At 41.8% G+C, this 17,336-nt stretch overlaps 1 protein-coding gene across 1 annotated transcript; it reads right to left on the bottom strand.

Moving 5' to 3' along the window:
- Positions 1–3,771: 3,771 nt before the first annotated feature.
- Positions 3,772–6,272, bottom strand: ccl25a (chemokine (C-C motif) ligand 25a). The gene is made up of 5 exons (XM_056293483.1): positions 6,220–6,272; positions 5,565–5,653; positions 5,071–5,188; positions 4,823–4,919; positions 3,772–4,722 (listed from the first exon to the last, which is right to left on the bottom strand). Exons 2-5 carry the CDS (start codon positions 5,626–5,628, stop codon positions 4,693–4,695), a joined length of 309 nt encoding a protein of 102 aa, XP_056149458.1. The 5' UTR covers positions 5,629–5,653; positions 6,220–6,272; the 3' UTR covers positions 3,772–4,692.
- Positions 6,273–17,336: the final 11,064 nt, after the last annotated feature.

Raw genomic sequence — 17,336 nt, 5'->3', positions numbered from 1 at the left:
TGCGAGTCATGGATTGACAATAACAAACACCATGTTCAAACATAAGGTAGTTCATAAGTGTACTTGGTACCAGAACACCTTAGGCCAAAGATCGATGATAGACTTTGTGGTCGTACCATCACATCTGCGGCCGTATGTTTTGGACACTCAGGTGAAGAGAGGAGCAGAGCTGTCAACTGATTGCCACCTGGTGGTGAGTTGGATCAGATGGCGGGGAAGACTGCCAGACAGATCTGGCAAACCCAAACGTGTAGTGAGGTTGAACTGGGAACGTCTGGCAGACGCCCCTGTCTGTGAGGTCTTCAACTCCCACCTCCAGAAGAAGTTCTTGTGTATCCCGAGGGAGGCTGGGGACATGGAGTCTGAGTGGGCCATGTTCAAAGCCTCTATTGTAGATGTGGCAGGCAGGAGCTGTGGTCAAAAGGTCACCGGTGCCTGTTGAGGCGGCAACCCAAGAACGTGCCGGTGGACACCTGTGGTGAGGGAAGCCGTCAGGCTGAAGAGGGAGGCCTTTCAGACTCGGTTGGCCCAGGGGTCTCCTGAAGCAGCAGACAGGTACCGGGAGGCCAGAAGGGCTGCCGCTTCAGCGGTCGCGAAAGCAAAAACTTGGATGTGGGAGGAGTTCAGTGAGGCTATGGAGGAGGACTTTTGGTTGGCCTCAAGGAAGTTCTGGCAAACCATCCAGCAACTCAGGAAGGGGAGGCAGGACTTGACTCAGGCTGTGTTCAGCTGGGGAGGAGAACTGTTGACCCGGACTGGGGATGTTGTCGAGCGGTGGAAAGAACACTTTGAGGAGCTCCTGAACCCGACTAACACGTCCTCAGTGGAGGAGGTAGAGTCTGAAGACTCAGGGGAAGCCCCACCCATATCCCTGGCAGAGGGCTCTGAGGTAGTTAAAAAGCTCCTCAGTGGAAAGGCGCCGGGAGTGGATGAGATTTGCCCTGAGATGCTGAAGACTCTGGACATTATTGGGCTGTCTTGGTTGACACGCCTCTTCAGTGTCGCGTGGAGTTCGGGGACAGTACCTGTGGAGTGGCAGACTGGGGTGGTGGTTCCCATATTCAAAAAAGGGGACCAGAGGGTGTGCTCCAATTATCGGGTCATCATATTGCCCAGCCTTCCTGGGAAAGTCTACTCTATGGTGCTCGAAAGGCGGCTCCGACCAATTGTCAAACCTCAGATCCAGGAGGAACAATGCGGATTCCGTCCTGGCCATGGAACAATGGACCTACTCTTTTCTCTTGCGGAAGTGCTGAGGGGGGCATGGGAGTTTGACCATGGGAGTTTGAAGGAGTTCAAGTATCTCGGGATCTTGTTCACGAGTGAGGGTAGGATGGAGCGGGAGATTGACAGACGGATTGGTGCAGCATCAGCGGTAATGTGGTTGTTGTACCGGACCATTGTGGCAAAGAAGGAGCTAAGCCGGAAGGCAAAGCTCTCAATTTACCAGTCAATCTTCATTCCAACCCTCACCTATGGTCATGAGCTTTGGGTAGTGACCGAAAGGGTGAGATCGCAGATACAAGCGGCTGAAATGAGTTTCCTCCGTAGGGTGTCTGGGCTCAGCCTTAGCAATAGGGTGAGGGGCTTGGACATCCGGAGGGAGCTTAGAGTAGAGCCACTGCTCCTTCGCATCGAAAGGAGCCAGTTGAGATGGTTCGGGCATCTGATTAGGATGCCTCCTGGGCGCCTCCTTTGGAGGTTTACCGGGCACGGCAAACTGGGAGGAGACCCCGGGGTAGACCCAGAACTCGCTGGAGGGGCTACATGTCCAATCTGGCCTGGGAATGCCTTGGGATCTCCCAGGAGGAGCTGGAGGGCATTGCTGGGGGGAGGGACATCTGGAGTGCCCTACTTAGCTTGCTGCCACTGCGATCTGACTCCGGAAAAGCGGTTGAAGATGAGATGCGATTATATATATACTTAGCACAAAAAATAAGGACATTTGTGTCTGGTAGATTATTTCTTTGTTGTAACAATGCTTCTTGTCAATAAATCTTATACCATTGGAAAGCCTGTTTATTCCCCTTTTAAATGGGGCCACATTTGTAAGGAACATGCATTTGTGGGATGAGCAGCAGAGCTGAGTATGTGGGTTGCGCCCATGAAAAATTTGCCAAATCTTCTCTGCCAATGCCAAACAGCTTATTAAGAAGCATTGTTACAACAAAGAAATAATCTACCAAACACAAATTTCCTTACTTTTTGTGCTAAGTTTATATAAAACGCTTCTGTGTACCCTATGTATTGCCTTTGTGCACTGCCTGTGGACCCCTATGTACTATCGGACTTGAACCTAGTTTTTTGGCACTTACTTGCATGGTTGTCTCCTGATTAGACCTTGCTTGTGTTGTATTAAGTCTCAGGTGTGTGTTGCTTCGGATAAAAGCGTCTGCTAAATTAAACTGTAACATTGTTGAAACTGTATCTTCGTTTGTTTTTGTTTTGTTTTTTAGCTTTGCCCATGCAGTGGTTTACAGCATTGATGTTGTCTTTGTTTTTACTCCTTTGAATTGTTATTTTAGCTTCCCACAAAAGAACTGATCATGTGAGAAAGTCAAACCAGAGTTTGGCATGTGGTTTCCTTTTCAAAGTGTGGATATTTGCAGTGTTTGTATCAAGGTACATCAATATTTGTCGAACTCTGAAGTGCTCTATCAAAAGTCCACAACCAAACTCTTAAAGAACAAGTGTGAACAAATTCACATTTCATTCAGTTAAATAAACTGCAGCGAGATCTGTTAAACACTAAAATGTCTATGGGGAGAAGGGTGTCTTTGCCCATTTTTTTGTCTTTTCGTGGATCAAACCCCATTCATAGCAGATTTCTTTTGCTTTTTTTTCCATCAGAGTTTTTATTCGAATTAATCCTGATCTAAGTAATATGAATAACAACAGCAAACTATTGAAATTTTATTACCACTTTAAAATAAGATTGTTGTCTGTCTTGGGACAGGGATTCCTCCTCTGTTGCGCTCCCTAAGGTTTCTGACTATTTTTTTCCCCTCTTAAAGGTTTTTTTTTCCTTTTTTCTGTTTGTTTTTTTAGGGAGTTCTTCCTTATCCAATGCGAGGGTGTAAGGACAGGTAGTTATGTTCCTGTAAAGCCCCTTGAGGTAAATTTGTACTTTGTGATATTGGGCTATACAAATAAAATTGACTTGGCTTGACTGTTACAACACATTAGATAAAAAAGGTATCAGTGACCTGTTGCTTGCCAAATAGTGAGCCTACATTTAACTGCTGGTGACTCTTTCACATGCTGACTGATAAATGAACAAGTAATTTAAGCAACTGGCAAGATCTGAGATTTAACAGAAAAGATAAAAAGTGCAGCAGTGACTTGATATAGTTGGATAGTGAGCCTGCATTGATGCATGAAAACTGTTTTTAGAACTTGTTAATAATTGTTTATTAATCATTTATAAGAAGTTGACAACCTAATTAATGACCTAATTATAGCATTTATAAATCCTTTGTAAGGATAGTCTTACTGTAAAGTGGTATGACAAATTCAAACAGGAAGTTTGCAGACAACCAAACAGACAGAGTGGTATGACAAATTCAAACTGGAAGTTTGCAGACAATGGTACATCATGTCATTGGCTGCATGATGTGCCATTTTTGAACGTCTTCAGTAGATTTTGTTTATTGTGGTAGTGTTTGCTGAGGACTGCGAGCGGCAGCAAAGTCTTATCGGGGCATCAAACAACAACCAAAACACAAATCAGTTCAAATTATTGTCCTGTGTTTTTGAATGCAGAAATCAGAGTAATGGGAAGCCACTAGGAGTTTATTTCAGTCAGAAACAGTCAGCAGTCCCTGACATTTTCTAGTCATTCATACTAAGCATCAGGCCAGAATGTTACACACAGTATCATCTTGAGAAAAGTGCTATAAACCACATTTTAGAATAATAAAGAAAGAAAACATCACAACACTGGAGAGTCCAATGAGGCTTTTACATAGGAGAAGGGCTAAGCAAATTCACTCTTGATTTCTTTGCGGCAAAAAATATCTAACGTATTTTAAAACATATACTTAAGAAATACGGAAAAAGATATATATTTTAGATGAAAGCTTAAGATTCTCTTTTGCCATATCCCACACTCTCGGAAAGCCACTGACATTAGATAATTTCTGTTAACTGACAAGCAAGGTTTTGTTTGCATCAACCACAACTATATTAGATATGAAACACATTTTGAATCTGCATACAAGAAAGCAGAACACACTCCAGTAACTTTCTTTAAACGTTATGCTTACAAACTATTATCTTATAAAATCTTATTTTTATAAGATCTTATTATACTTACACACGGTATCACCAATGACCAAACAAGGGGAATTTGCGGATTGGTCTTAGTCAGGTTGACGTACTGGAAATGAAATTAAGACGAAGCATGGAGCTGCTCATACATTTTTTCCAGAGATGTTCATTGAAGCAGGTCTGGCACTGAATGCCCCTACATCCTACATAGAGAATGTAAATGATGCTTTCAGCTGTTGACGCATAAGCGAAAACAAAAGTAAGGCTGAGAGATATTTCTGAGATGCTTCTTGATATGCTACCCTGCAAGGCACCATAAAACATCGTAAAACATAAAACATCGTAAAACATCTTGTCAATTTACAATGAGATGTTGGCAGAGGGTGGAGGAATGAATGGGGTTACTGAAGAACACACCACCCTTCAGCCCCTCTTCGGTACTTGCTGATGGCGCTGTGAAAAAAGAAATATCTGTTTAGTCAATGATTTGTGTTTTTCCACTCGCACTCCAGTATTTGGGGAGGGGGGGACAACAACTTTGGACTATAATCACCTTTTTGTGGTGTTTATTGTCCATCTTCTGCATCAGGTCCATGACCCACTTTACTTTTGGGTCTGCACAGATAACGGAGCCCCTCTTCATGGTAAACCTAAACAATGTTTACAAATTAAAGGAAGTGTTTGATTTTGTAAGCTTTCAACACCAGCTATTCAATACCAACATCATAGAAATCTGTCCATCCATCTATCTAGCTATCTAGCTATCTATCTATCTATCTATCGAACATTTTTTCTATTTACACTATAGCTTGGATGTTGCAGCCTCCATCCATCTCCTGCCGTCTGTACTGGGCCACCATCCTTCGTAGCCCCTTCCTGAGTCCCACTGCATACCTCAGACAGCAGTCTTCATAGGAACCTGAGGGAGAGGAAGTCTAGCTGTAGATTCAACCGCAGAATTCATGACCTATGTATGTGCATAACATGTCAGACACCTGAGGAGCTACATGTAAAATATTGGAGTCACTATATCCTGCTCTGTTACTCAAATGGAATCTGTTTAACCAGCTCCTTTTGTCAACCTCATGGTGAAAAACACAATCAGTGAAAGCTAACTTAAATTAACAATGAGTCATGTGTAGTTGGCTCATATAGGGTGAAGCCACAATCACCAAGCTGTAGTTATCTAGTTGGCCTTGGCCACATTTTAGCTTCAACTAACATACATATGTAGCTTTGCACCGTGTTGCCTGTGTGCCACTCCTGACAAACCAGGTTGTCTTCTCGAGTCTTACCTTGTGCCATAATGACATAGGAGCTGGTTAGTACAAGAACGAGGAAAAGCAAATTGAACTGCATGGCTCGGGTTGTAGTATTGGGAGCTCTGCAAAAGAAAAGAGACCCAAGGTATGAGGATGTGTATAAGCCATAAACCTTATCATCCTGAGGTTATCTTGCCTGGTGCTTAATATCTTCAGATTCAGACTTTGACCCTTGGTCAAATGCAAAACCGCCTCAATTGTTAGGAAGGTTTTACTTGTTGTACCTTAACACTGCTATCAGCTGCATAATTCTTTGCTGCCAATAGCTCTAAAAATAACCCTCATACACTTCCTCAAACCTTTCCGGGATTTTTCTTTAACACTTTTGCACTTTTTGATGCGTTTCCCTGTTTTTTACAATACTCAGTTTCTTTGACAAAATGCAAGTCTATACTGAAACTTGGTCTTAGATAAGGAATCACCCTTGAGCTGGTGAGCAATGCTTGAAGACAGCATTAACAATAACTATTGATTTATGAACATAATGCCAGACTACGTCAATAATTAAAAATTGAAAAGATAAACATGTATACATGCTACAATGCTATTATTCCCCAAATAGACAATTTAAGGATACTGCAAACAAAAGCTTACAGCTAAGTTTCCTTTCACATTAAAAGCTCCTCACCTCGAGTGCCTCAGTCATCCACGATGCAGCTCTGCCTCCTTAAAACTGAAAGTCTGCACAGGTAAGGCACACTTATAAAGCAGCCGATGTCCTATGGCAGTGATCATATTTCCTTAACAGTTGCATCACACCTTTGTACCTAAGCAAGATGATTTTTTTTCTTTTCCTTTTACTTTTTGGGCCAAACTCAAGTCAGGTAAAATCAATTTTATTTGTATAGCCCATTATCACAAATTACAAATTTGCCTCAGTGGGAAAGGCTTTACTGAGAGAATCAGCAGCCTTATTCAGATGCAGATTGAAATCACCAAGAATTAGAGTCTCATCAGATTGAGTAACAAGACCTGACACAAATTCTTTAAGAAATAGTAAGAGTCAAGAGGTCAGTTGAGTATCACAATCTGGATTGAGCCGAGTCTATTCATCAGCGAGGGAGATGGACTTAGACTAAGAGCCTTAAGTTTAATTTAAATTAAATTTAAGCCTAGATTTAAATTTAGAAGTTACATTGAAAATAGACATATAGTATGTATTAAAGCAACACCCTCACCTTGTTTATTTGCCCAAGCTACATGGGCACAAGTGTAGTCGGGTGGAGAAGCTTCATTTAAGGAAAGGAAGACATTTGGTTTCAGCCATGTTTCACATAACCCAGTCATATCAAAGCTATGTTCAAGAATCAGATCATTTATTAGTAAGGCTTTGGTAGACAGTGATCTGATATTTATGAAACCAAATTTAAGCATCCTGTGGAAGTGATCAGCAGTAGGCAGAACTTCAGAGCCACCAATAGGTGAAATATTAATTGGAATTAAACACCTTATATTATTAGTTGACAATTTTGATGACCTATGCTTTGGACGATATGTGGTCACACTTTTGATAACGTTAGATGTTTGATTCTATAGTTTATTAGATATTTTGTTGCACATTTCACCACCACCAGGGGTAGCAGTGATTGTTAGATTATTGTGATTCACACATTTAGGAGAGGAGAGCTTGGGAGCAATACAACAGGGTAGGGAGGTGATCTATACTATGAGAAATTCCCTGACTAAGCATACTGACTAAACTAGTTGACTCCACATCCACACTAGGTTTAAACCCAGCAGGCTCTCTAATCACCTGCAACCTGCTGAGTGATAAGTCCCTAGTGTCAACATTCAAAGTTCCGACTCTCACCTCCACACTCTTACCCTTCCTCCTCTCCCATTACCTCTGGACATGCCTTCCCTCTCTCCTTCTTCTTCTTCACCCAGCAGGAGCATAGTTTCCACCGGCACCCTGCTGGGCAACAGTGGCGGTCATTGGTAACTCGAGCCTCGACTGATCCGGTATGGAAATCTGATTTATGAACCGCATATTTGATTTTGCAAAGGTTTTACACTGGACGCCCTTCCTTGATGCAACCATCCCCATTTATCTGGGCTTGGGACCAGCATTAAGAATACACTGTCTTATTTTTTTATTCAGTTTATTTCGAACATTAAAAAAATCAAATTAAAATATAATGATAAAAATAAAAAAACTAAAGAAAAAAATCAAAACAAGCAAACGAAGCAGTAGGCAAAAGTTAAAAACTTTTCTAGTCCTACCCCTTTTTCTATTTTAATATTTCAACAGTGAACTATGTGATTTAAATGAAAACTCAGTCGTCTACCACCAGTGACCATGATGTAAACAAAGATCATTCATTCAACAGAACAAGAACAAAGCAATCAAAACAAGTGCAGAGAAAACATTTAAACAACGCAAGAACAACTCAAACAAGATGTCACAGCTCCATTCAATATCTGTTCAAAATATTATTTTTAAAGAGTCTTTTAATTTTGATTATTGTCTCACATGTTTTCATTTCATCACTGCAATTGTTCCATATCTTGACCCCTTTGGCTGAGGCACAATGATATTTTGCATTTGTCCTTACTAGGTTTTGTTTAAACGTACTCTCAGGTCATAATTACTTTCCCTCAACTGGAACAACCCCTAGATACTGTTGGGTACTTTATGATTTAATACTTTGTACATGCTTTGAACAGTTTTAAAGTCCACCAGATCTTTGAAAAACTGGCAAGGAGCCTACAAACTGTGCCTCCTACTGTCCTATTTTGTTTTTAAACATGGATGTTAAAATACTGGCAAAAATGCTGGCAAGCGGATTGGATACGGTTTTGATGGATATTATTTCAGAGGACCAGACAGGTTTTATGAAGAGCTGCCACTCTTTTTCTAATATACATTGGTTCCTAAAAGTTATTCACTGGTGTCCTTCGGATGAGACGTTAAACTGAGGTCCTGACGTGCAAAATGGCTGCCGTGCATCACCCAGGTCGGTGCTACACATTGGTGGTGGTTGAAGTGAGTTACCCCCTTATATGTGAAGCGCTTTAAGTGTCTAGAAAAGCACCATATAAATGTAATGATGATGATGATGATGATGAATATTATTATTATTATTATGCCCTCCATCAGATGCCGCAGAGGTGATCTCATTAGATACAGAAAAAGCTTTTGACAGGGTGGAATGGGGATATTTATTTGCCGTCTTGAAAAATTTTTGTTTTGGGGAAAAATTCACCTCAATGTAAAACCTTCTCTATTCCTCTTGATAGGCTTGTGTCTGTACTCATAATCTACGTTCTCCATACTTACCCCTCTCATGAGGAACTCATTAGGGTTGTCCCCTATCGCCCGAACCCCTCTGCATAGCTCTTAAAGCATCACCACTGATTAAGGGCATTTGTGGTTGGGGTATTTAACATCGTTTGTCCTTATATGCAGACGACCTATTATTATATGTCACTGGCCCTGTTGCCTGTGTACCAGAAATATTAGATGTATTGAAAAACTTTGGCACTTTCCTCAAGTATAAATTAAATTTCACAAAGAGGGAGTGTTTTCCAGTTAAAAACTCGGCATTAATGATCATCCAAGGTGAACTTCCTTTTCATTTTTCTAAAACTAGTTTTAAATACCTGGGTATAAAAATAACTCATGCCATTAAATCTCTATATAAAGAGCATTTTACAACCCTGGTGGAAAAAGTGAGATCAGACCTACAGAGATGGAAGGTTATGGCAGAGTTCAATGTGTGAAAATGAATGTTTTGCCCTGACTTCTTTATCGTTTTATGTGTTTGCCTCTTTTTCTGCCCAAACCTTTTTTTCCTCTCAGTTGACAGCTTGAGTTGAACCTTTATATGGAGGAGTCGTGTTCCATGCATAAATAAATCTCTGCTTCAGAGAAATAGGTCAAAAGGGGGCTTAGCTCTTCCAAACGTTGTTTTATTATTGGGCAGCAAATGTCCAAAAGATAATTTTTTGGCTACATATTCCAGACATGGACTGGTGCCGTATGGAGGCTGACTCCTGCTCGCCTTCCCTTAGAGCTCTTGTTTGCACGCCTTTACTATCATCCCCCTCCCGACATATACATCTAGCCCCAGTGTCACATCCATGCTTAAAATTTGGACACCATTAACATTTTAAATTTCGAAATTTCTCCCTGCTGGAGTCCTATTTGTCACAATCATTTATCATCCCTGCAAAGCTGGGTGCTATTTTTGGGTAGTTGAACAGAAGGGGACTAAAATATTTTAGTGACCTTTATATTAATGGTACCTTTGCTAGCTTTGAGATCCTATCTGCTAAATTTAACCTGCCCAGCTCAAACCTTTTTTGATATTTTCAAATACGCCAATTCTTAAAAATCCATAACACAATTTCCAATATTACCACCCAAATATGGCATGGACACACTCCTTGAAACTCCTCTCATATCTAAAAGATTTATCTCACGGATCTATAACCAAATTATATCTTTCAAAGACCATATTCTTAGCAATATTAAGTGTGCCTGGGAGAAAGGGTTTGGTACAGAGCTTGATGAAAGCTGGTGTGAGAGGGCTATTGCATGTGTCAACTCCTCTTCTTCCTGTGCCCGTCTGAGTCAAATCTAGTTTAAAGTTCTACATTGAAATCATCTCTCTAAATTTAAACCTTCAAAATTTTAGCCTGAGGTAGATGACAAATGTGGCCACTGTGCACAATTCCCAGCTGACCTAACACACATGTTCTGGTTGTGCCCTAATTTGATGAGTTTCTTGTCTTCCTTTTTTGAAATAATTTCTGAAGTCAGCGGAGTAGAGATCTTACCTGGTGTAGGCATAGCTATTTTTTGAGTGCCAGACTTCATTGAAAACTTCACATTGATGAAGCTTAACATTATCACTTTCAGTTCTCTTCTTGCTAGCAGAAGGATACTACTTCTTTGGAAGTCCCCTGCTTGTGGCCTCTCCTGCTGGCGTACAATAGACTGAATGTCAATGTCAATGTTTGTGCATCCAATCTGCAAGAGCTGGAACAGAGTTTAATCTGTCAGCCTGTTTCTCTCTTTTGACTTGATGTGCTTCATTTCTGAGAAGCTGCTCTTGCAGATGTAAGTGCTGCCAAACATGCTGGCCACTTAGAGTGCAAAATCCCTGAGAAGTGGAAAGCGGCACTCGGGTAGTAGTCTCGAAAATGAAATTCCTCTCTCACTGCGCTTTGCTTGAAAGAAGGGGTCTGATTGTATTTCGCAAAGTTCAAGCTGCAACTCTGGGGGTTGCTCACTGACAGCAGCAGAGAGGTGGGTCAGTGAATAATGCAGTTCATAGCTGCATAGTGTGGAAATCTTGAAAGTGTTCTTTGAACTGCTGCTGGAGTCCAAAGGAGTTGAATCAAGTGCAACTGGACTTGGTATCCAGTTGCACTTGATTCAACTCCTTTGAATAACCATGACCTGGATGAATGAGAACATTCACAGACATGCTGCTGGAGTATTTCTTGGCTCATGGGGATGCTGGAGCCTATCCCAGCAGTCATTGGGCGGCAGGCAGGGAGACACCCTGGACAAGCCTCCAGGCCATCACAGGACAAATGTGGTCAAATGGCCCGCTTGCTTCCAACGCCTGTGAAACCAACAACTTCTTGATTTTTGGCAATTGACCCGCGGATCGTACTGAGTGAGGACGGGAGTCGAATGTGGTCCACGGGCTGCCAGTTGCCCATGTCTGGCATATGGGATATATTTTTCTCCAATCACTAAGATGTATGACATCATAAAGCATGACTTATGTAAACAGAAATGACTACTAATAGTTAATTTGTATATGGTGCTCTGTACTTCATGTTTCTGAACTTGGTACTTATGAAATGATTGAATGTATTTTGTTGCTGTAAAGCTGTCTAACTTATTTTATTTGTATTTTGTACTTTTTGATTTATCTTATAATTGTTATTAATGTAATTAATGTTTATTTTTATTTCTAACCGTTTTTGCATCAGCAATGGGTGAGAGTTATGCTCGACTGTGGTCGAAGGATGATGATGATGATGGTGGGGGTTACCAAAATATATTTCCACTTCCATTGTATTTGCATGTTTTTTTGTACACCCAATGCTCCTTCCAATATAATATTATTGGGAAAAAAAAACTGTGATGGACTGGCGGCCTGTCCAGGATGTCCTCCCGCCTGCCGCCCAATGACTGTTGGGATAGGCTCCATCATCTCCGCAACCCTGATCAGGATAAGCAGTTTGGATAATGGATGGATGAATGGAATGGATGGGGGGGAAAAGAATCCCGATATATATTGTATTGGCATCCAGGTATCGTGATAGTATCGAATGTGGAGATAAGCATATCACCCTAATAGTTACTGCTTTTTCAGAATCCACATAATCTACTCTATATTTCTTTGTGGAGGGGAAAAAAATCCAGATCAGACAGCGTTGCAAGAGTTAAACTGGGGGCTTCATCGTTTATTATACAAGTAAAGCTAAAGAAACACATTTGAGCTTTTACTTCCTTTGGATATGTGAAATAATAGTTTTTAAGGTAGCGTTCTGCAGAGTCAGGTCAATGGCCGGCATCACTGAAGCAGACGCTTCAAAATTGATAGGGGTTATATCCTCCCCAAACGCTTATCTCTCTCCCTGACATATTCTGTCTGTTGAAATCCGTGTTTGTGACATGTTTGCTTGTTTTAGCTGCCGGTTAAGAAACATGGAGGAGAACCGTCCGTAGTGAATGCAGTTCACGCTTAATGTTGCTGAGGGGGATTTATATTGGAGACTCCGGACTGGCGCATCGTGAAAGCTTTTGACATCCCATCAAACTAAGAGTTTGAAAGGGAACCTGAGAAACACTTTCTCTTTAGCCACTGCGCTTTAAAGAAAGGGCTAAATGTACAAATTCTTATGTAGAAATAAAAAAAATAATGTCCTGTTCATGAAATCTGCACTCTTATGTAACGGAAAACAAAACAAATGAAATAACATACTGTTCCCATTTTCTCTGGCTAGAAAAAAAAAATACACAGATGCATGTGTTGAAGCTTGTCTCGGGAGAACCTTGGCTCTCTATACTTGTAAGGAAGTGTGACTAAGGCTGTAAATAATTTAGTCATTTTTTCTTCTATCAGTCTGGATTTATGCGTTCAAAGCTGGCAAAAAAAGCAGATCATCAAACCAAACATGTCTAGTCTGTCAAGAACAAAATGTTTCAAGGGGGGGGGGTCTACAGCAAATGAAAAATTCCCACCCTGGCTCTCTCCATCTGGCCACCTAATCATCCACCCCCCCATGTAATTAGCTCAATGATTCCTCCCTCTCCACCTCAAGCTGAGGTGTGGTGAGATTCTGGTGCAAAACGGCCGCCGTGCATCACCCAGGTGGGTGCAACACACTGGTGGTGGTTGAAGTGAGTTACCCCCTTCAGTGTGAAGTGCTTTGGGTGTCAACATAAAGTGCTTTATAAATGCAATCCATCATAATAAGACAGGCTCCTCTCCATGACCTTGTTGGTCTGTAGAGGTGTTGCTGTGCTTCAGTTGGAGGGGAGGGGGGGTCGTTTACAAATACCACTATCCATAGCAAGGTAAAAAGAAAACATGACCACAGGCAGTTTCTACTTCTGAACACACTAAGCAGATGTATAGCGTTAACTTGTGTTTCACACATGCTGACGTGGTGGTGATTGGTTGCTTTTAACGAGGGTCCCTAAGTCCCCTGTGAATTATTCATAATAAACTTTATCAAACTGTAAAAGCCAGTTGCAGTTCCTATTGCAGAGTCAAGCGAGTTCATCTAGTTGGTGGTTGCAGAACTATTTGGTAACTGCCAGGGACAAGAAAGAGAGGGTTTAAAGTCAAGTTCTTGCTTGAGGAACATGATCAATTTATATTACATTTCATGTCATGTGTTTCACAGGCTCTTGTTTTCTTCTTACGATTAACACTGGGACTTTCAACAACAATCACAGCAGCAGTAGCAGCAGCAGCAGCAGCAGCAACAACAACAACAACAACAACAACAACAACAACAGGGTGCCTTTCAAAGTATTCAAGGCCCTTAACAACAAAAGAAAAAGGGGGAAAAGGAAAAAGCTAGGCTAAAGAAAAAAAGCTAAGCTAAAGAATTAAAAATGAAAAAGCGGGCCATAGCTCAACAACTGAGTCTGTAAGCCTGACAGAACAGCTTTTACCCTTTCACCTCTCTTGTTTATGTCATTTGGTAAGCTCAGCAAGAGTTTGGATATTGATTTGGGTGTGCGAAGCATATCACATACTACATCTGCCCCTTTGTCGTGACATGTTCTCACATTTGAGAAGCCTGCGCGTTGAAAACCCCTGTCAGCTTTGCGATCACCATGTCCAACCATATGCTTTTCTGTTGAAAATAGGCTCCTGTTTTCATTTCGCTGTGGCTTTTGTTATTTCAAAAGCTGTGTGACACATATTAATGGGGCCTTGAGTGCCCGAGTGGACATTTGATAGTGTTGTTCACTGTTTATACTCTATCGCTCAGTGCAGCCACTTTGCTGGAGCCTAATGAGGCATTTCATGAACCCTCTCCTTTGGTTCCAGTTGCCCGCAGGATGCTGTTTGTATGTGTCAGGTGTTTGCTGTTGTGCTGCATGCTCCAGTGTGACTGCACATGACTGCAATGGCTTTTGTTGTCAGAGTCTGAGAATTCCTCGTCTCTTCCCATTTGCCACCCAGAATTTTGTGCACAGAATGTGAGAGCAGGCTGGAGTGCCAAGGCACTGTCATAGCCTCGAGAAAACAATGGGTTTAATTAGCGGAAATCTACTTCAGTTTGATTTATTCACAAATTGCTTAATTGTGTCGTAGAGAGCTCTGCATTCTGTGCTCCGATTGTTCCTTTTCTTTCTGTATTCAATCACAGCAATATGTGAGTGAAATAACAGGTAACAAAAAAAAAGGGTGTAGCGTTGGCTACGGTTTCCCCCTTCCCTGGTTGTGATTGCATGTCTGTGGATCCTGATGGATGAATAGCGATGAACTATAACAATGGGAAAGAATAATTGTCAGAAGATGATGGTCCACTGCCAAGCCAGCTTGGATCCAGGCCATGGGATGATGCAGTGTGTTGTCTTCAGCATTCCATGAGACAATACAATATGTTGTTTTAGCCCATCATCATTGCTGTCACATTGCATTTTATTTGCAAAGAGAGTTTTGAGCTTCTCCCGCATTAATAAGTGTGGGAGAAACGTTGTTTTGGCAAAAGTAAAACCTCTCACAGAGAATGTGCAGAGCTGTCTCGTTCTCTGCATATTAATATTGCTGCACTACTGATACGAAGCTAAATTGTATTTCTCCAGCAAATAGCCATACATACATACACAAATCTCTAGCTAAATATTGAGAAAAAGAACGGTGAAGCTGATTCCTGGAATGAAAATGAAGCAATCAAAAAAGGCATTACTTCCATTTGCCTGTGCATGATAACTTTGGACTGCTGACAAGCAACTCAGGGCTTTAGCTGTGCGGAGACTTTATAAAGCAAAACCAAAGGTGTTTTTATGATGCTGAGATTTCTTTATTTTCAAAAGATTATATCTTTGGTGTTTTAGCCTTTATGCAACAGTACATTAGAGATAAACAGGAAATACATGAATTCCATTTTTAATATTTATGTTTGGCAAAGTCTGGACATATCTTGCAGATGCAAAGACACTGACAATTTATGCTGTGCATCTTAATGAAGTGGTTTCTATTTTTGCTTTCCTCAGTTCATCAAATCTGGACTGTATTATGGTACTTAAGAGTGACCAATTTTCCAAAAACAATCTTTGACACAACTGTTTTACATATATTACTAATTGTATATTATATTTTTTTTCAAAATGTACCTCAAGTGATTGCCTCCTATGTTTGTTTGTTTTTTCATTGCCGGGCTGTATTTAATACTGCTAATAGGTGTCCTCCGGATGATATCAGTCAGAGGACATTCAGACTCAGTCACGCTCAATAACTAATACAGTTGTGCGAGACTGATTTTCAGTTTTGATATTTGTGTAAGATTGGGTGTGAACATTTTTTTATGTTCTGTGAACTGCCCCTTTAATGGGTAGGTTGTCGCCCCCTTGAAGAAGAAGCATGTCGTGAGGCTGAGGTAGACCATTAAAAGAGAGGTCTACAGATCAGAAAAGAATGGTAACTTCATCCTCTGGCCACAGTAGTTGATGGGTTTCCAAATTCAACAGCTGCATCCACTATTTTACTGGCCAAAATGCAATTTAGAACAAAATAGGAATAGCCTTGCGTGACAACTACTATGTTACATGGTAGGATAGAAAAACTTGCCAGGCACTGGGGAAATGTAACAGCATTTGGCAGGCAGGTATCATTAATATCCTCACCCTGCTGTCACTAAATATGTTTGACTGCATTGTGTTGTAACTGCCATTGGGAATGATGGTGATATAAATCTACTTTAAGGCGCTTGGCTTTTCTCATAGGACCCTTTCTGACAAAAAGCATAGTATGGAGCTGCAATGACTTACTTTTGCATCAGGTCAATTTGAGATGTGATTCTTTCCTAAGGACCTACATCAACACTTCACAACTTGAACTCTAAAGAAATTGGCTCTAACTCATTGCTTTGTATCCTAACTTGAACAATATTGAGACTGAGCTCCAGTTGACAAGCAGAAATGGTAATAAATTTGAATGACTGACCTAAAGCAGAGCTTTCAATTTGTTATAGCCATATTAATACAGTGGATTAAGGAATTTAGACAAGATTTGAAATGGCATCTTCAGATGCCATCAAAACAAATGGTTGACTTTTAAGTCTTTATGGGTTTTCTTCCTGTTCTCATTTCCGTCCGTAACGCCTGTCTATCATGCATCAATATTATAGGGACCCGGGAACTTCCGGTGTGGGAAGATGGCGGCGCGAATGTACGTTTGCGGCAGCCTCACCCAGTACCGTTCACGCTGTGTCTTTGTCCGCGTCTGCGTCTTGTTGTCTTCGTTTGATGGCTGGGAAAGCTGGCGCTGGATCGGCTCATTCGGCTGATAGAGCTTGGTCTGCGGCATCCTGTGGGCCCAGGGACCACGGCCTTGCCTGGAGCTGCGCCCGACGAGGAAGCACCGAGGGACGCCGAAGTGGGGTAGGCTAAGCTAACTGTTAGCCCATGCAGACCGGTAGTTCCGATAACGTCGAGGGCAGGTCTGACGGCGGCCTCGCCTGGCGTTGACTGTGATTTTGGTGTCATCGTGTGGAGTGCGGGGAGGTGTGTCGAGGCTGTCTGGCTGGGGGAGCTGGATCGGCTGGGGGAGCCTGGTCCGCTGCGTCCAGTAGGCCCAAGGACCACGGCCTTGCCCGGAGCTGTGCCCGAAGAGGAAGCACCGAGGGCGGTCTGACAGGACGCGGAAGCGGGGCAGGCTGAGCTAACTGCTAGCCCACGAAGACCGACAGTCATCCTGGCTGGCGTTGGTTCCCCTGGACAGTGATTTTGTTTTTTCTATGTTGGATATATGTGGTTTGGTAGTTTTGTTTTTTGTTTCGGTAGTTTGTATATGTGTCCTTGTAGTTTGGATGTGTGTTTTTGTCTTTGTGTTGCACTGCTGTGGGCTGGGGAAAACCACATTTCGTGTCATTTCCTGTACGTAAATGACAAATAAATGTTCCGGATTCCTGAACTGTTGCCCCTACATCAGTAGGCGCTTTTATAGTGCACACTGCACGCCTCTGTGTCTCAGGGTAAAAACCTCCTCATAAACAAATATGGTGGAGGAACTACCCTAGATAAGAGGCACCTGC

The sequence above is a fragment of the Lampris incognitus genome, chromosome 14, assembly GCF_029633865.1.
Source record: "Lampris incognitus isolate fLamInc1 chromosome 14, fLamInc1.hap2, whole genome shotgun sequence".
Classification (NCBI taxonomy): Eukaryota; Metazoa; Chordata; class Actinopteri; order Lampriformes; family Lampridae; genus Lampris; species Lampris incognitus.
This window is presented reverse-complemented; position numbering and strand designations above follow the sequence as displayed.